This window comes from Leopardus geoffroyi, chromosome A3 (genome assembly GCF_018350155.1).
Source record: "Leopardus geoffroyi isolate Oge1 chromosome A3, O.geoffroyi_Oge1_pat1.0, whole genome shotgun sequence".
In the NCBI taxonomy this organism is placed as follows: domain Eukaryota; kingdom Metazoa; phylum Chordata; class Mammalia; order Carnivora; family Felidae; genus Leopardus; species Leopardus geoffroyi.
Genome location: NC_059336.1, coordinates 23,694,110 through 23,714,901, shown reverse-complemented (window position 1 = coordinate 23,714,901; position 20,792 = coordinate 23,694,110). Strand labels below are relative to the sequence as shown.

The following is a 20,792-nucleotide window of genomic DNA, read 5'->3' as shown; positions in this document are numbered from 1 at the left end:
GCTTTGTCTCTAGCGGTGCTATCCCAAAGAAATATGTGAACCAATATTTAATGTCTAAATATTGTCATTTCAACATGTATGCAATATAAAAATATTATTGAGATATTTTGCATTCTCCTTGCTTGAATCTTAAGTCTCCTTTTTTAAAAAATATATTTATTTTTGGGAGAGTGCAAGCGGGGCAAGAGGCAGAGAGAGGGGGACAGAGAATCCCAAGCAGGCTCTGCACTGACAGGCTGACAGCAGCGAGCCCGAAGTGAGGCTTCAATTCGTGAACTGCAAGATCATGACCTGATCTGAAGTCAGACACTCAACCGACTGAGCCACCCAGGCACTCTGAAACAAAGTCTTCTAAATCCAAATTGTATTTTACACTCATGATATATCTAAATTTGAGTACTCAGTTTTCATCAAATACATGATCTATACATTTTATAAAATTTTATAATATAAAAAGTAGATTTACATATCCAAGTTATAACAAGTATACTTAAAGGTTTTCCAATAACTGAATTGTGTTCACTTTTAAATTCAGACTAATGAAAATTTTTATTTCTTACTTGCACTAGCTGCATTTCACATGCTCATCCACCATATTGGATGGCAGAGAACTATAGTCCATAACTATATAGAACTATATAGTCCATAACTATAGATTCTAAAAGTCCAAATTCTATTATCATGTTCACATTATTGTGACTAGACAAATATTGTTTCCTATAGAGTCTAGTGGTGGACTAGGACTACTTTCCTTTTACTGTTCATTATAATTTCCTAAGAAAGGCTATATAGAAGATAAATGTTTTGAATCCTTGCATGTCTAGAAAAGCCATTATTCTGCTTACAGTGGGTAGAATTGTGTCCCTGAAAAAAATATGTTCAGGTCCTGGCCCCTGGTACCTGTAAATGTGACCTTATTTGGAAATAGGGTATTTGCAAATGTAATTGAGCTAGAAAAAAATTCATGCTGGATTAGGATTGGCCTTAATCCAATGACTGGTGTCCTTATAAAATGAGGAAATTTTGGGAACCAAAGACACAGGGGAGAGTTCCATAGAACAGATTCCCCCTCAGAACCTCCAGAAGGGACCAACCTGAATTTTGGACTTCTAGCTTCCAGAACTATGAAAGAATATAAATTTCTGTTGTTTTAAGCTACCTAGGGGTGACTGGGTGGCTCAGTCGGTTAAGCATCCGACTTCAGCTCAGGTCACGAACTCACTGTGAGTTCAAGCCCCATATAAGGCTCTGCATTGACAACTTGGAGCCTGCTTGGGATTCTTTCTCTTCCCTCTCTCTACCCCTCCCCTGACTAAGCTCACATATGCTCTCTCTCTCTCAAAATTAATTAATTAAAATAAAATAAAATAAAATAAAATAAAATAAAATAAAATAAAGGATAAAAGAGAGGATTCTTGGGGACCTAGGTGGCTCAGTCAATTAGGCATCAAGACTTGGTTTTGGTTCAGGTCATGATCTTGCTGTTCGTGAGTTCAAGCCCCACACTGGGCTCAGTGCAGAGCCTACTTGGGATTCTCTCTCTCTCTCTCTTTCTCTCTTTCTCTCTTTCTCTCTTTCTTCCCCCCTACCTCTCAAAATAAATAAATGAACTTAAAAACAAAGTTACCTATTTTGTGCTAATTTGTTATGGGAGCCCTGGAGACCACAATGTCCTTAGGCTTGATTGATAGTTTGGCTGGGTGTAAAAGATCCTAGGTTGCAAAAGTAGCTCCAGAGCCTGATGGCATGTTCCATCATCTTCCAGACTCCAGTGCTGTTGGCAGAAGTGTGATGTTTGATCCTTGTTATCTGTGTTAGTTGGAATTTTTGGTCTCAGAAACAGAAACAAACTGCTAAAAATTTAAGCAGAAAAACAACTCATTGGTTAAACATCTAACAGTTTACAGAATAGTTATGAAATGTAGAGAATCAGTCTGAGGCAAGACATAGCCAAAGACGACCCCAGGAATGACCAACCTGGAATGTCACAACTATTGCCACCACAACCATATTCTCGATGTTGTGGGACACTATAGTAGTTTCAACATGGTGACAAATTCTTTTCAGGTCCTTCCATGAGGAAGAGGAGTCCATATCTCCATTTCTTGAACCTGAGGTCATGTTATGACTTCATCTAACTAATACCATGCTGCAGAAGTGACATTGTGTGACTTCATAGCCTCAGCCTTAACAGGCCTTGCATCTCCTAATCTTATTCTCTGGTAATGCCTCCACCAAGAAGTCCAGGATCAAAAATTAGGTTGTGAGGGAAGCCAAGCAACCTAGCAATCCCAGCCATCCCGACTAGGGCACAGACATGCAAGTGAGGCCATCGGAGACCATGCAGCCTCAACTAAGCCACAAGCTATCAGCATCTGCATAAGGGACCACTAGAAAAACTGCCCTATTGATCCATATCATTGCAATAAATAATAATTGTTGTTTTAAGTCACTACATCTTCAGGGAAGTTTCCTATGAAATAATACATAATGTATACAGACATTCTGCCCAGTTCAGATTAGCTATAGAGAATAATCTCTTACCCTGCACTTTCACATCATGACATCAAGTTTCAAAGTTCATGAAAGAACCATATGATTGAACCCACGTAGGTCACATGCCCATGCTCTCACTTCGATGAGGCAGGAAGGGGAACTACAGGACCCATTTTGCATTCATTAGTGGGAGGCAGAACCCTGACTCCACTTATCTTGGGTTAGTCTCCAGTAGAAAGAGGCATTGTTTCTCTCTCTCTCTCTCATCATAGTGTGTGTTGGAATAGCTATCCTGCCTCTAATTTTTTCTCCCCTCTTTTTGTTGATAGTATGACAAGAGTACTTTTCTGTCATGGATAGCAAGTTACAAATGGCTAAACAGAAATTTATTTCTTATTCATACAAATTCAAAATAGATAGGAATAGGGTAGTGCCTCTATTTCATGAAGTATCCAGGCACTCAATAAAACAGTAACCAAGTCTCCGTCATCTTCAACACAGTGATTCTGAGATTTTCATGGGCATCCACACACAGCTGGGTGTTAGGAGAAGAGGAAGAAAATGGTAAGTGGGAGGGATACTATTTAGACCAGGCACAGAAGTAGCACACAAGATACATGTATGCATACACTGAACAGAAATCAATTACATTGCCATACTAAGTACAAGACAACAGGGAAAACATAGTCTTGTGTTTTCTCGGGAATAACAGATGAGTTTGCTTAACATCAAGCCTGTCTCTGCTGCATTACTATCTCTGTTTCCACATTCACCTTACTGTATGTCTACTCTCAGCATCAGTTCTTGTTCAGAATACCAGATCAAACTTGCTAGCTGGTGACTTCTGAGTGTTTCTCCAAGTTTTATTTGTTTTTTAACCTCCAGTTGAATTAGTTTCACCAAATTTAAGGTTTTTATTTATTTTTTTTTTTTTTAAGGCCCCAGCACAGGGGCCTGACGTGCGTCCTGACACAGGTCCCGATGCAGGGCCCAAACTCATGACCCTGAGATCAAGACCTGAGCAGAGATCAAGAGTCAGATGCCTAACTGAATGAACCACCCAGGAGCCCTCAAATTTAAGCTTTTGACACATGAGGATATTGTTACATTTTTCTGAAAAATTAACCATTCTAAGGTTGTTTTTTTCAGTCTCTGCCTGATTTTCCTTCAAAAACATTAGGCTGCTTTTTAAAATCTTAATGCTTATCTGTAAGATTAAAACTACTTTGAGGGTGCCCTGCTGGCTCAGTCAGTGGAGCATGTGACTCGATCTTGGGGGTGTGAGTTCAAGTCCTACATTGCGTGTAGAGATTAGTTAAAAAATTTAAAAATCTATAAAAAGACCCTACTCTGTATATGAATATATTCTGCTTTTTATCTCAATGAAATTTTTTCTATTTCATCTTTTTCCAGTTTCATTGATATAATTGTCATATAACGTTGTATTAGCTTAAGGTATTCAACAAAATGATTTAATATGTTTATATTGTGAAATAGTTGCCACAATAAGTTTAGTTAACATCCATCACCTCACATAGTTAGAATTTTTTTTTCTTGGGATGAAGACTTTCAAGATGTACTTTCTTAGATTCAAATATACAATATCATACTGTTAACTATAGTTACCATGTTGTACATTACATCCCCAGAATTTATAACTGGAAGTTTGTGCCTTTTGACCACCATTACCCATTTCCCCCACCCCCATCACTCACTTCTGATAACCACCAATCTGCTCTCTATTTCTATGAGTTTGGTGTTTTTAGTCTCCACGTATAAGTGAGATCATGCGATATTTATCTTTCTCTGTCTGAATTATTTCACTTAGTATAATGCCCTCAAAGTCTATCCATGTTGTTGCAAATGGCAGGATTTCCTTCTTTTGTGGCTAAATTTTAGATAGATAGTTAGATATAGTTAGATATAGTTAGATAGATATAGTTAGATATAGATATACAGATATACAGATATACATATATATATGTTATATATATATATATATATATATATATATATATATATATATATATATATAATATTTTCTTTATTCATCCATTGATGGACTCTTAGGTTGTCTCAATGTCTTGGCAATTGTAAATAATGCTGCAGTAAATGTGGAAGTGCAGATATCTCTTTGAGGTCCTGTTTTTCCTCTGGATATATACCCATAGTGGAATTTCTAGATTATAAGGTAGTTCTATTTTCAACTTTTGAGGAAACCCCATACTGTTTTCCACAGCAGCTGCACCAATTTACATTGCTACCAACAGAGTACAAGAGTTCTCTTTTCTCTGTAGCCTCGCCAACACTTGTTATCTTGTCTTTTTTATGATAACCATTCTCTTTAAGTCCTCCTCCCTTTCATTTAATTTGTTTTTTTATTTGACAGAGCAGAAGCAGGAGAGAGGGGCAGAGGGCAGAGAGCGAGGGAGAGAGAACCTCTCCATGCCCAGCATGGAGCCCAACATGAGGCTGGATCTCACAACCCTGGGATCATGACCTGAGCCAAAATCAAGAGTCAGACGCCCAACTGACTGAGCCACCTGGGCGCCCCAAAGAGTTATTCTGACAGGTGTGAGGTGATATCTTGCTGTGTGTGTATTTTTTATTTAAGATTTTATTTATTTAATTTTTGGGACAGAGAGAGACAGAGCATGAACGGGGGAGGGGCAGAGAGAGAGGGAGACACAGAATCGGAAACAGGCTCCAGGCTCTGAGCCATCAGCCCAGAGCCCGACGCGGGGCTCAAACTCAGGGACCGCGAGATCGTGACCTGGCTGAAGTCGGACGCTTAACCGACTGCGCCACCCAGGCGCCCCTATTTATTTAATTTTTAAGTAGGCTCTATGCCCATCGTGGAAATCATACTCACAGCCTGAGATCAAGAGTCCCATGCTCTACTGACTGAATCAGTCAGGCACCCTGTTCACTATAGTTTTGATTTGCATTTCCCTGATGATGAGTGATGCTGAGCATTTTTATGTACCTGTTGGCAATTTGTAGGTCTTCTTTGGAAAACTGTCTATTTAGTTTCTATGCCCATTTTTCAGTTGGATTATTCATTTTTTTGCTATTGAGTTGTAGGAGTTCTTTATATATTTTGGATATTAACACCTTATCAGATACATGATTTGCAAATATTTTCTCCTATTCTGTAGTTTCCCTTTTCATTTTGTTGATTTCCTTTGCTGTGCAGAAGCTTTTTAGTTTGATGTGGTCCCACTTGTTTCTATTTGCCTGTATTGCCTTTGACAAAAGGCTAGTATTATAGCTAGAAAGCTATTAGCCTCACATGCAACTTTCCTTAGTGAGTTCATGCATATCTGAACTTGTCAGCGGTTCTTCCACACATCTAAAATTAAATTCTAATTACTGGGGCACCTGGGTGGCTCAGTTGGTTGAGCGCCTGACTTCGGCTCAGGTCATGATCTCACAGCTCGTGTGATCGAGCCCTGCGTCAGGCTTTGTGCTGACAGCTCAGAGCCTGGGGCCTGCTTCAGATTCTGTGCCTTGCTCTCTCTCTGCCCCAACCCACTCACATTCTGTCTCTGTCTCTCTCAAAAATAAACATTAAAAAAAATTCTAATTACTATAATTTTTTTGTTATGGTAAAAACTACATAAAATGTACCATCTAAACCATTTTTAAGTGTGCAGTTCAGTATATTTACATTTTGAAAGAGATCTCCAGAACTTTTTCATCTTGCAAAATTGAACAATAATTCCTCATTCCCACCTCCCCCACCAGCCCCTGGAAACCACCATTATACTTTCTGTTCCTATGAATTTAACTACTCTAGATACTTCGTGTAAGAGGAATCATACAGTATTTGTCTTTTTTTGTGTGCTTTATTTCACTTAGTATGTCTTCAAATTGTATTAAAATATTAAATACATATAAAATAATATAACAAGAAAAATACCCATGTACCTATCTTTTTTTTAATTTTTATATTTTTTAGCATTTTTCATTTTTGAGAGACGGAGAGAGACAGAGCATCTGGGCAAGGGGCAGAGAGGCAAAGAGGGAGACACAGAAATCTAAGCAAGCTCCAGGCCCTGAGGCCTGAGGCGGAGCTTGAACTCATAGACCCCAAGATCATGACCTGAGCTGAAGTCAGACCCTTAACCGATTGAGCTACGCCCCTCCCACGTACCTATCTTAATGAATATAACATCATAAATATCATTGAAGGCCCTTGGTGTTCCTTCTTCCTTGCCAGATGTTAACACTATGGAGAATTTTGTATTTACCATTCCCTTGGCTTTTTCTTTTTACAATATCTATGTGTATCTAAACATTATTTAATTTTGTATGTTTTCGAACATTGTATATGCAATCACACTATATGCACTTTTGTGCAACTGCTTTTTTTGTTGAGGTGAAAGTCACATAACATACAATGAACCATTTAAGAGTACAATTCAGTGGCATTTAGTTATTCACAATGTTACGTAGCCACCAGCTGTCTCTACTTACAAGACTTTTTCAACACCCCATACAAACATTCTGTACCCATTAAATAATCACTTACTAGTCTCTCCTGTCCCCAGCCCCTGGTTACCATTGATTTTTCTGTTTCTATGGATTTTCCTATCCCAGATATATCATATAAAAGGGATCATACAAAATGTGATCTTTTGGGTATGGCTTCTTTCACTTAGCTTAATGTTTTTGAGGTTCTTCTAAGATGTAGCACGTATTAATACTTTACCCCTTTTTAAGTTTATTTATTTTGAAAGAGAGCGAGTGTGCACATACACATCAGAGAGGGGCAGAGACAAAGGGAGAGAGAGAATCCCAAACTGACAGCGTGGAGTCCAATGTGGGGCTCAGTCCCATGAACCGTGAGATCATGACCTGAGCTGAAATCAAGAGTCAGATGCTTAACTGACTAAGCCACCCAGGAGCCCCAGTACTTGGCTCCTTTTGATGGCTGAATAATATCACATTGTATGCACATACATTCGTTTATCCATTCACCCACCAATAGTCATTTGGGTTGTTTCCACCTTTTTCAACTATTGTAAATAATGCTGCTGATAAACATTTGTGTACACGTGTCTGTGTGAACATATGTTTCTGTTTCTCTTGGGTATCCATGGAAAAGGAGAACTGCTGGTGAACATGGTAATTCTATGTTCAACTTTCTGGGGAGCTGCCAAACTGTTTTCCACAGCAGGAAGGCAATGAGCTGCTGCGCAGGAGCTCGCTGGCCTTATCACATACTCCCCACGCTCATGTCACTGCAGGACAGCGATGAAGACTTAGTTTGGGCTCCAGTTCTAGCAAAACATAACCTGAAAGCTCTCCTGCTACAGAAATCCAGAACTGCTGGTCTAAATACAGTATTACATTTTTTTAGTTGTATTCATTTTTTAATGTGTAAGATGGGTCTGTGGTATATAGTCCAAAAGGTACAGAAAGTAAGTGAAAGGAAAGAATCCATCCCCACCTTATTCCCCAGAGATAACTTCTATCCCCAGACACAACCACCATTCCTGATTAGTCTTGTGTATCCTTCCTGAATTCGTTGAAAATTTTATGAACATACATATTGTTTTAATAAAAACTTTTTTGTTTTCTAAATTTTTTATGTTTTATTTATTTTGGAGAGAGAGACAGAGACAGAGTACGAGTTGGAGAGGGGCAGAGAGAGAAGGAGATAGAAACTGAAGCAGGCTCCAAGCTCTGAGCTGTCAGCACAGAGCCAGATGCTGGGCTCAAACTCATGAACCACAAGATCATGACCTGGGCCGAAGCTGGGTGCTTAACCGACTCGGCCACCCAGATGCCCCTAGTAAAAACTATTTTAAATGCAGAGCAGAGGTCAAACAAAAAACATTTGGAAGTCTCCAGATGAAAAAAGAACTGAAAAACAGTACAGAGAGTGCTTGCGCTGCCTAAGGGGCCCAGGAATTTAGGAGGTAAATGCCTGTGTGGGCAGAGGACCTTGAGCCCAGGGGAGGCAGAGAAGGAATGGGGGCCCCTACAAAACATTGGGAGCCACATGGAGCTGAACCTTCAGCAAAAAGCTAAGCTAGAAACCACCCCCCCCCCCCCAACTTGGGAATGCAAGCTGGTGCAGCCACTCTGGAAAACAGTATGGAGGTTCCTCAAAAAACTAAAAATAGAGATACCCTATGACCCAGCAATTGTACTACTAGGCATTTATCCACGGGATACAGGTGTGCTGTTTCGAAGGGACACATGCACCCCCATGTTTATAGCAGCACTATCAACAATGGCCAAAGTATGGAAAGAGCCCAAATGTTCATCGATGGATAAATGGGTAAAGAAGATGTGGTACAGAAAGAGGAGGAGCCAAGATGGCGGAACAGCATGGAAATTTTTTGTGTGTCTCACGTCCATGAAATACAGCCAGACCAACACTAAACCATCCTACACACCTAGAAAACTGATTGGAGGATTAACACAACAATCTGCACAACCTGAGCCACAGAATTCAGCAGGTATGCGGCGCGGAATGGTAAATTTGGGGAGCGAGAAGCATTGGAGGGTAGGGAACCACTTTTGTGGGCGGAGAGACGACGGAGACTGGGGAGCAGGGTGGAGAATACGGGGAAAGCACCCCTCCCCAAAAGCAGCTGGAGACAAAGTGGAAAATTGGAAATAGCCACAGGGACTAAACAAAAAAGGGATAAAGGAGAAAGGGGAGGGTTTAAATTCCATTAAGACTGTAAACAAGGGGAGCACAAAGGCTGCAACCCCGCAGCTCCATACCTGGCGGTGCTCTGGTGGGAAGGGCGAATCCCCAGGGGCAGAGTGGGGTCCGGGAGGTTCTTGGGCCACACGGGGAAAAGTGGTCCCACTGCTGGAAGGACATTTGATAGAGACTGTTGAAGCCACCTGGTCCCAGCAGACCCCGGAAGGCGGCCACATTTGCTGGTGCTGGGGCAAGGTTGTTAAGGGTGAAGCCAGGTACCAGATGTGTGTTGTGATTTTCCATAATTCCTGAAATGCTGCTGCTTCACTGTCTCACAAGCTTTTTCTGGGGCGGGCTGGCACCTGGCCGCAGTCTCCGGGCACCGGCAGCAGCAGGGTCCAGCAAGTGTTCCTGGGTGCAGCCGACATTCCGCCATTGCTCATTCGGCCATTGCTCGGTGAGACCCTCCCACAGAGGGGCGGAATGGGTCAAAGCCGCAGTCCTTCGGAAATAAGGGGCCAGGAAAAACAGCCGCACCTGAGACAAAACTCATTAGAGAAGTACTGCCTGGGGCCTGGTCACAGAGAGTGAAAAAGCAGGGAGTGGACGAGAGCTGAATACAGAGGACGACGGGTGTCCAGGGCACATGGACCGTTCTCCAGAATAGACCATATACTGGGACACAAAGCCCTAAGTAAGTACAAAAAGATCGAGATCATACCGTGCATATTTTCAGACCACAACGCTATGAAACTCGAAATCAACCACAAGAAAAATTGTGGAAAGGTAACAAATACTTGGAGACTGAAGAACATCCTACTAAAGAACGAATGGGCTAACCAAGCAGTTAAAGAGGAAATTAAAAAATATATGGAAATCAATGAAAATGATACTACCACCACCCAAAACCTCTGGGACGCAGCAAAGGCAGTTATAAGAGGAAAGTATATAGCAATCCAGGCCTTCCTAAAGAAGGAAGAAAGATCTCAGATATACAACCTAACCTGACACCTTAAGGAGCTAGAAAAAGAACAGCAAATAAAACCCAAAACCAGCAGAAGACAGGAAATAATAAAGATTAGAGCAGAAATTAATGCTATCAAAACCAAAAAAAAAAAAAACAAACAAACAAACAGTAGAAGAGATCAATGAAACCAGAAGCTGGTTCTTTGAAAGAATTAACCAAATTGATAAGCCACTAGCCAGTTTGATCAAAAAGAAAAAGGAAAGAACCCAAGTAAATAAAATCAAGAATGAAAGAGGAGAGGTCACAACCAACACAATAGAAATAAAAACAATAATAAGAGAATATTATGAGCAATTATATGCCAATAAAATGGGTAATCTGGAAGAAATGGACAAATTTCTAGAAACATATACACTACCAAAACTGAAACAGAAAGAAATAGAAAATTTGAACAGACCCATAACCAGTAAGGAAATTGAATTAGTAATCAAAAATCTGCCAAAAAACAAGAGTCCAGGGTCAGATGGCTTTCCAGGGGAATTCTACCAAACATTTAAGGAAGAGTTAACACCTATTCTCTTAAAACTGTTCCAAAAAATAGAAACAGAAGGAAAACTTCCAAACTCTTTCTATGAAGCCAGCACTACCTTGATTCCAAAACCAGACAGAGATCCCACTAAAAAGGAGAACTATAGACCAATTTCCCTGATGAACATGGATGCAAAAATCCTCAAGAAGATATTAGCCAACCGGATCCAACAATACATTACAAAAATTATTCACCACGACAAAGCGGGATTTATACCTGGGATGCAGGGCTAGTTCAATATCCGCAAAACAATTAACATGATTCATCACATCAATAAAAGAAAGGACAAGAGCTATATGATGCTCTCAATAGATGCAGAGAAAGCATTTGACAAAATACAGCATCCTTTCTTGATAAAAAAAAAAAAACCTCAAGAAAGTAGGGATAGAAGGAGCATACCTCGAGAATATAAAAGCCATATATGAACAACCCAATGCTAATATCACCCTCAATGGGGAAAAACTAAGAGCTTTCCCCCTAAGGTCAGGAACAAGACAGGGATGTCCACTCTTGCCACTGTTACTCAACATAGTATTGGAAGTCTTAGCCTCTGTAATCAGACAACACAAAGAAATAAAAGGCATCCAAATCAGCCAGGAGGAAGTCAAACTTTCACTCTTCGCACGTAACATGATACTCTACATGGAAAACCCAAAAGATTACACCAAAAAACTGCTAGAATTGATTCATGAATTCAGCAAAGTTGTAGGATATAAAATCAATGCACAGAAATCGGTTGCAGTCCTATACACCAACAATGAAGCAACAGAAAGAGAAATCAAGGAATCGATCCCATTTACAGTTGCACAAAAAACCATAAAATACCTAGGAATAAATATAACCAAAGAGGTGAAAAATCTATACACTGAAAACTATAGAAAGCTTATGAAAGAAATTGAAGAAAAAAATGGAAAAAGATTCCATGCTTCTGGATAGGAAGAACAAATATTGTTAAAATTTTGATACTACCCAAAGCAATCTACATATTCAATGCAATCCCTATCAAAGTAACACCAGCATTCTTCACAGAGCTAGAACAAATAATTCTAAAATTTGTATGGAACCAGAAAAGACCCCGAATAGCCAAAGCGATCTTGAAAAAGAAAATCAAAGCAGGAGGCATCACAATCCCAGACTTCAAGCCATACTACAAAGCTGTAATCATCAAGACAGTATGGTACTGGCACAAGAACAGACACTCAGATCAATGGAACAGAATAGAGAACCCAGAAATGGACCCAAAAACGTATGGCCAACTAATCTTTGACAAAGCAGGAAAGAATATCCAGTGAAATAAAGACAGTCTCTTCAGCAAGTGGTGCTGGGAAAACTGGACAGCAACATGCAGAAGAATGAACCTGGACCACTTTCTTATACCATACACAAAAATAAACTCAAAATGGATGAAAGACCTAAATGTAATACAGGAAGCCATCAAAATCCTCGAGGGGAAAGCAGGCAAAAACCTCTTTGATCTTGGCCACAGCAACTTACTCAACACGTCTCCGGAGGCAAGGGAAACAAAAGCAAAAATGAACTACTGGGAGCTCATCAAAATAAAAAGCTTCTGCACGGTGAAGGAAACAATCAGCAAAACTAAAAGGCAACCGACAGAATGGGAGAAGATATTTGCAAATGACATATCAGATAAAGGGTTAGTATCCAAAATCTATAAAGAACTTATCAAACTCAACACCCAAAAAAACAAATAATCCAGTGAAGAAATGGGCAAAAGACATGAATAGACACTTCTCCAAAGACATCCAGATGGCCAACCGACACATGAAAAAATGCTCAACATCACTCATCATCAGGGAAATACAAATCAAAACCACAATGAGATACCACCTTACACCTGTCAGAATGGCTCACATTAACAACTCAGGCAACAACAGATGTTGGTGAGGATGCGGAGAAAAAGGATCTCTTTTGCATTGTTGGTGAGAATGCACACTGGTGCAGCCACTCTGGAAAACAGTATGGAGTTTCCTCAAAAAACTAAAAAATAGAACTACCCTACAACCCAGCAATTGCACTACTAGGCATTTATCCACGGGATACAGGTGTGCTGTTTCAAAGGGACACATGCACCCCCATGTTTATAGCAGCACTATCAACAATAGCCAAAGTATGGAAAGAGCCCAAATGTCCATCGATGGATGAATGCATAAAGAAGATGTGGTATACACACACACACACACACACACACACACACACACACACACACAATGGAGTATTACTCAGCAATCAAAAAGAATGAAATCTTGCCATTTGCAACTACGTGGATGGAACTGGAGGGTATTATGCTAAGTGAAATTAGAGAAAGACAAATATCATATGACTTCACTCATATGAGGACTTTAAGAGACAAAACAGATGAACATAAGGGAAGGGAAACAAAAATAATATAAAAACAGGGAGGGGGACAAAACAGAAGAGACTCATAAATATGGAGAACAAACTGAGGGTTACTGGAGGGGTTGTGGGAGGGGGGATGGGCTAAATGGGTAAGGGTCACTAAGGAATCTACTCCTGAAATCATTGTTGCACTATATGCTAACTAATTTGGATATAAATTTTAAAAAATAAAAAAGAAAATTAAAAAAGAAAAAACCCACCCCAGCATAGGATGAAACACGAAGCCTTATCTCTTCATCAGGTAGGAAAAGAGCTTCCCCCAAGAACTCAGTCTGGCCTTGCACTTTGTGTGAGCTTGGGTCTAAATGTACACCACTTCGCATGACGTGGGATCAGACAAAAATTAAGGAAAATATTGCCCCTGAGATCTGGATATCAAGATATCCTTCCCTGACATTGTCCTCGTAGGCAACAGATAAGACCAGAATTTTATTCAGCACCAGACTGGTCTCCATATAATTTCTTTTTGCCTGTTACCCCCGCTGCTGCTGCTGTCATCCTTGGACCTCAACAAAGCAGGTTGTTGGGATGACAACCTGCTTTGTTGAGGTCCAAAGGACTAGGACTTGCATGAACTCTGCAGGGTGTCACGTGTGGACAGTGAGCTTGCCCAACACACTGTAGCTGACTTCCATTTCTGCTTCCATGCTCTGTATGGACAAAATCTCCTTGTAATCTTTGGTCTGATTAACTGTCATTGCACCCCTTTCTTTGCTTTTCTGATCCAAATCCAAAGTAGGCATCCTGGTGAATGAGAGAGGAATGTATGTGTCAGTAAGCTGAATCCTGTCTTTGTCCCAGCTCCCCTCATTCAACATCAAGTGTGACAGACTGCCTCCTGGAGCTGGGAGAACAGAGCTCATATTCTCCAGGGAAGACACACTCTGAACACACAGAGAGGTCCCCTGAGCCCATAAAACAGAGTATCAACGAGCTGCTCCTCATCATATTAGAGGAAGAGAGGATTCCCCAGGGACACAAGAGAAGGGTATCCCAGGAAAAGGCAGCAGTGTGTGAAAAGGCAGAAGGCAGCTGGTATTCGGGGAACACCAAGAAGCCCATTGTGTGAGCCTGGGAGAGAAGAAGGGAGGGGAGGGGTCAGATTATACACAATCTTGAAAGCCAGGTAGAAATTTTTAGACTCTATGCTGAAGGTATGGAGGAGAGAAGTCTTGTGTGAGAAATGGACAAGACGCTTTCTTAACCTGGTCACAGATGCGCAAGGCACAGACAGAGCCATGGGCCCCAGGAAGGCATACTGGCCCTGGTCATCCAGCCAGCTGCCTTTGTTATACCTAAGGAAGGTGGGGCTGATCACCAGGAGGTGGGGAAAAAAGGGAGAGGGGGCTGAACTGGACCCCTTCCCACAGCACCCCACAGCCACATCTTACTCCCTCCCATACCCTTACTGGGTCTTTGCTGTCTTCCATTCCACTAGGGAACTGGACCACCTTCCAAAATCTAAGAGAATTGGGAAGTGGGGGGAGGTTCAGCAGGCTGAGACCTGGGGAGATTCTGCAGATGTCCCTAATTAGCCAGCAGAGGGTGTCCCTGGAGCTCCTCTGTCCTCCCCTGCAATGACCTCCCCTCATCCCCAAACTAAGAACATTTGGGGTCCCAGACCATCACCTCCTCACTTGGAGCATCTGAAGTCCATACCAGACCAGAAAGCTTCAGCAGCAGCGGCAGCAGAAGCAGCAGCTGTCTCCAAGAGCCCTGGCTGCTGGCATTCCCAGGATAGATGAAGCATCCTATGGTTTGGTTCCCCACCTTTTCAATGCTCTGGACAGGGCCCTGGTTCATTCTGGAAAAGAGAGCAGTAACTGCCAGAACTCTGAGGACACTCTTGACCTTCCCACGTCCTGCCCTCTCCCCAGCACACACCTGAAGGCTAGGGTCCACTGGTTGATATTGTTGCCAAGGCCGGAGGCCCGCAGGATCTTGGAGTTCCCCACCAAAGTACAAGTCCCACAGTAGAAATGGAAATGGCTCACTGAGAGTCTGGGAATCCCCTTGAACACCTTTTTCCACATTTTGCCAAAACCACTTGCTGAGTTCATGCCCTGGAAACAGCAGAAGGGAGGAGATTGGGGGTTGGGACCTGGGTATCAGCTCTAGTGGAAAGAAAGCAGATCCAGAGGGTGAGATCCCAGAACTGGCGGTCAAGGGTTGAGGTTGTGAAGATGAGAGGTGTGGGGCATCTGGGTGGCTCGGTCAGTTAAGCGTCTGGCTCTTGATTTTGGCTCAGGTCATGATCTCATGGTTCGTAGGTTTGAGCCCGACATCAGACTCTGTACTGTCAGTGCAGAGCCTTCTTGGGATTTTTTCTCTCCTCTCTCTCTACCCCTCACCCACTCAAGCTTGTGCTCTCTCTCAAAATAAATAAATAAACTTAACCAAAAAAAAAGATTAGAGGTGCACTAAGCCAGGACTGAGGGCAGGGGTTTGGTGGGAATGTGGGATATAGGCTAGGCTTTGGAAGGACAAGGCAAGGGACCAGGCCCAGGGTTGACCACTAGCCAGCCACCAGAGCACAGCATGAGGAGTCCTGGACTCTGTTGCCCTCTTCAGGTACTCCATCATCTTCTCATAGCATTCAGCATACCAGCCCCGTTCTCCAACTCTGTGGTAGCAGAGGGAGGAGTTTAGTGTTTCAGATGGGCAGCCACTCTTCCTGAATTTGAACCAAGGGCAGTTGCAATGCCCCAGTACCAAGACCATCAGTTTTCCCTGGGGTGCCGATTCAGGTTTTGGATCCAGGCAGGGGGCCACCAGCCACAAGATGAGCACCCAGAAGCCCCACAGCACAAAAATCTGCCACAAGTGCTTCATGTTCAGCCCAGATGACGAGTCTCGTGGCAGGCAGCAGACTGACTTCTCTACCCGGGACTGAGAAGAAGGAAGAACTGAGGCTCCAGCATCTCTCTGTTTCATTGGCCCCCGTGGCTCCTCAACCCTCCACACCACACCTCCTCCCAGTCTATCATCTCCCGCCTCCATATCCATTTGCTCACCTCCAAAGAGGACTCTGGCTGGCCCTAGGATGGCAGATGCAGGGACAGAGAGATAACTTATGGCAGGTCCCGTAACCTCCCCACAGGAGGAAGGCTTAGCTCTCAGTGGGGTTCTCCATGCCACCAGTTACTCCATAGATGTCATCACAATGTACACATTGTGACCTCCCTCTTGTCGCCTACCTGGGCAAAGCTGCCACTCTATCCTGTCTGGAATACACCAGCGGCCTATACTAAACATAAGATCTATGAGAATGGGGACTTAGAATCATTTAAAAAATATTTATGGGATACATGAACGGAGTTGAGAGGGAACTAAAATACTGAGCCACCCAGGTGACCCTGCTTTCTTTAACTCTTTCAATTTTAGCCCCTGGGAATTTCCCTTACTTTTTCATGAGACAGCTATATGTTCAAAGAGATCATTGTTATTTAGCATTTCAAGATGTTTTTCACCAGGAAGGTTTCCAGGATTAAGTTTACATATTACTGAAACTAGAACCTTTATTTTTGCATTTTTTGAAAAATGTTTATTGATTTATTTTTAGAGAGACAGAGAACACGGGAGGGGGAGGGACAGAAAAAGAGGGAGAGGGAGGATCCCAAGCAGGCTTTGCACTGTCAGTGCAGATCTCACGAACCGTGAGATCATGACCTGAGCTGAAATCAAGAGTTGGACACTTAACCAACTGTGCCAACCAGGTGCTCTGAACTAGAACCTTTATAATTAGCTTTCACACTGGTTATTGTTTTGTGACTTATGTAATTATGTAAATAATGTTTTACAAATATTGAAAGAAGAGCCTTCCTTATGTGGGTTGCACCAGAATGTAAATAAAAAATATTTGATTGGGACTCTTAGCCCAGTGCTTCTCAAACAAGAGTATGCATCAGAATCACCTGGAGAGCTTCATAAAAACACAGAATGCTGAGCCTCATCCCCACGGTTTCTCATTTGGTTTTTCTGGGGTGTGCCTGAAAATTTGCATTTCTAACAAATTCTCAGGTAATGACAATGCTGCTGGTCCAGGGACCACACTTTAAGAACCACTGTCTTGGGGCGCCTGGGTGGCGCAGTCGGTTGAGCGTCCGACTTCAGCCAGGTCACGATCTCGCGGTCCGTGAGTTCGAGCCCCGCGTCAGGCTCTGGGCTGCTGGCTCAGAGCCTGGACCCTGTTTCCGATTCTGTGTCTCCCTCTCTCTCTCTGCCCCTCCCCCCGCTCGTGCTCTGTCTCTCTCTGTCCCAAAAATAAATAAACGTTGAAAAAAAAAAAAAAAAAAGAACTGTTTAAAAAAAAAGAACCACTGTCTTAGCTTAATAGATCGATCTAGGGGCGCCTGGGTGGCTCAGTCGGTTAAGCGTCCGACTTCGGCTCAGGTCACGATCTCGCGGTCCGTGAGTTTGAGCCCCGCGTCAGGCTCTGGGCTGATGGCTCAGAGCCTGGAGCCTGCTTCCGATTCTGTGTCTCCCTCTCTCTCTGCCCCTCCCCCATTCATGCTCTGTCTCTCTCTGTCCCCAAAATAAATAAACATTAAAAAAAAAATTAAAAAAAAAAAACAGATCGATCTAGCCAGAAAAGTATTTTACTGGAAAAAAAAAACACAAAAAACAATTCTTTTATTAAAATGGAAGATCATTTTCTAATTATATTTTTGTTTTCTAAAGAAAAGCTTGTGTTTTCCTCCTACAACCTGCAATAGCATCCTAACTGGTATATCTGCTTCTGTTCTATCCATCCCTCACCCATTCTTCAGCTAGCAACTGACATGATCTTAAATTAATTTCCTGCTTAAATCTTTAAAATGGTATCAGAATAAAATCCATACAGAATAAAACCCAAAATTCTCACTCATCTCACAGTTTTCAGCCATTCTGGCTTTTTCTTGTTTCTAGAACTTTCCAAGTTCTATCTCACCCCAGGACCTTTGCACTTGCAATTCCTCTTCCTGGAACACATTGCTCCCTCCCACTCAGTACTTCCCTGTCTGGATTCTTCCCTTTCAAGTCTCATTTTAAATGGCATTCATCTTAGGGTTCATTCCCTGACCTCAGTATTATTAAAGTCTATAAGAACCTCTACTAATTGGACTCTGAGACCCACTGACACAGCTACATTATGATTCTTCCTTCTCAGGGTAAGTAGTGGGATTTCTACACTGTGATTATTATTTTCAATCCAGATACACCAAGGTCCCCGTATCTCTCCCAAGAGAAAATTGGTCCATCTGCACTGGGAAAGAAGAACATGTAACATCTGCACATGTAGTTATTTCTTTAACAATTAGGGAAAGTTTATCAGTGTGGATATAAGGTAAAAGAAGACTGTGACAGGGCAGAAGGAACTAACGAAAGGGCCTGAAAACTTCCTCTTCTCTGGTTGGGCTTGTAGGCTGTAGCTGCAGGGGACCAGTGCAGCCCCATGTGCAGTGAATGAGTCCAGTATAGGCCCCACTTGCTCCACAGGTTGAAGGATCCCACTTGACGGAGAAGGTTGAAGCATCAGTATAAAGCCTGACATTATGAAGAGTGAAGTCTCTAACTAGTCAGTGTCTTGGTCTCCTTGGCCACCTAAAAGAATTCCAAAAAGGGAAGGACCATCTAATTCTGGAACTCCTAAAACAGAAGGTCCCCCACCCCTGTTGTCCCTGTTACAGTGCCCTGTTTATTTGCTTCAGAGTACAAGGCACATTATGCTCTTTAATTATTATTTACTTTTTTCCAATTGTTTATGTGGTAAAATACACATAACAAAATTTACCATCTTAATCATTTCTAAGTGGTGTGTATACACATTTTTTTGTCTGCCTCTTTCTACCCCATACTGAAAGTTTCTTGAGGGAGACATGAGCCCTATCTTATTTACCATGGTATTTCCATAACCCAAGGGAGATCTGGGAAATAGGAAGAGCTCAATAAATATGTGTTGAAGAAGTGAATGAGGGTCATTAAGCCTGGAGCCTCACTGAGGAGAGAGGGTTAGGAAGTTAAAGGTGGAAGAGCACCAAATGGGCACAAGCCAGAGAGTAAAGGACAATTTCTGCTAACATCCTTGGTCATTCATCCAAGAATAGATGCCACTCGGGGCGCCTGGGTGGCGCAGTCGGTTAAGCGTCCGACTTCAGCCAGGTCACGATCTCGCGGTCCGGGAGTTCGAGCCCCGCATCGGGCTCTGGGCTGATGGCTCAGAGCCTGGAGCCTGTTTCCGATTCTGTGTCTCCCTCTCTCTCTGCCCCTCCCCCGTTCATGCTCTGTCTCTCTCTGTCCCAAAAATAAATAAACGTTGAAAAAAAAAAAAAAAAAAAGAATAGATGCCACTCGCACTTGGTGGTGGTAACTAATGTGCGGAAAGGACCCAGACTCTGGAGCCAGAAAAAACAGGCCTTGAACCCCAGCTGTCCCGTTAACCTTAGGCAAAGTCAACTCACTTCTTGGCTTCCTCATCTATAAATGGGGTTTGAAACAGTGCCTACCTCCCAGGGTTGTTCTGAGGGTAAAATAGATTAGAGCGGTTGGCATACTGTCAGTTTCCAGTTCCCATGAGCTAGTTCGTTCTTTCCCCCCTTCCCTAGAAAACTGCAGCCTGAGGGCAGAAGGGGGACTCTGACATTGCTCAGCTTCTCCTGAGTCAGGCTGCCAAAAAGCAACCAGCTCTGGTGTCCCTTCTCCTCTTCCTGGAAGCCTTCCTAACCCAGTGCGTCAGTCAGTTTCTCCCACAGACTACCACAGTCTCCTGTGCCACCTTTTATCAAAGTTCTGGTCTTACATCACTAAAATGACCTGAGCCAAGCACCTTCATGCGCCATGTTCAGAAGCACGGAGAGGCTGTTTGAGTAAAATCAACCCAATAGGTCCTGGCTCCCAGGGTGCTTCGAGGTCCAAAAGAATGGGCTGTGATATAGGGCAAATTACTCACCTCTCCAGGGCAGTTTCTCTTTCAGAAAACGGATATAAACATCACACCTTTTTTTTTTTTTCTTTTCTTTCTCTTTTTCTCTCTCCCTCTCTCCCTCCTCCCTTTTTTTCTTCCTTCCTTTCTCTCTTCTTTTTTTTTTTTTTTTGAGAGAGAGAGAGAGAGAGAGAGAACAGGAGAGGAGCAGAGAGAGAGGAGAGAGAGAATCCCACGCGAGGCTGGATCTAAACTGTGAGACCATGACCTGAGCCAAAAATCAAGAGAGTTAACCAACTGAGCCACCCAGGCGCCTCCACACCTACTTTCTGTAGCGGTGATTCTCAAACTTAACTGCAGGAAATCACCTGGGAGCCACTCCTAGAGTTTCTGATTCAGCAAGTCTGTGGTGGGGCCCCATAACACGCATTTTTAACCAGTGCCCAGGTGATGAGGTTGCTCATTGGGGACGCTTTGAAAGTCACTGTTCTAGGAGGTTCCAAGTTGTTCCAAGAATCTCATGTGAGGTTCTTGGCGCAGTTCTTCGGTCAACACAAGCAAATGGAGCTCTTACTGTTTCTGCGGGGCAACCACGCCTCCAGGTACCTGGTCCACGGAAGACCGCCCACAGGGTGGGAGTGGCTCCCACCCCCGACATCTGCTTTTAAACTCCGCAGCCCTCAGCACCCGACCGCTGGAGGGGAGGGTGGGGCCTGAGTGAGAACACCGGCGAGGGGTGGGGCCAAGCGTGCGC

The 20,792-nt window shown here is 42.8% G+C and overlaps 1 protein-coding gene across 17 annotated transcripts in view; it reads right to left on the bottom strand.

Annotated features, from left to right (window-relative positions):
* Nucleotides 1-20,758, bottom strand: part of CA3H20orf173 (chromosome A3 C20orf173 homolog) — a 30,372-nt gene extending 9,614 nt beyond the window's left edge. For 2 of the 17 annotated variants that reach the window (XR_006703218.1, XR_006703224.1), the window contains exons 1-5: nt 16,152-16,481; nt 15,022-15,200; nt 14,767-14,941; nt 13,674-13,881; nt 1,628-1,853 (exon numbers count right to left, since the gene is read on the bottom strand). Coding sequence is in view for 1 of the 17 variants with exons in the window: in XM_045444835.1 (XP_045300791.1) it covers nt 1,815-1,853; nt 14,767-14,941; nt 15,022-15,200; nt 15,658-16,071 (807 nt within the window). In the remaining 16 variants the exon portion in view is untranslated. The other 15 variants (XR_006703226.1, XR_006703220.1, XR_006703229.1 and 12 more) reach the window with 15 other exon arrangements.
* Nucleotides 20,759-20,792: the final 34 nt, after the last annotated feature.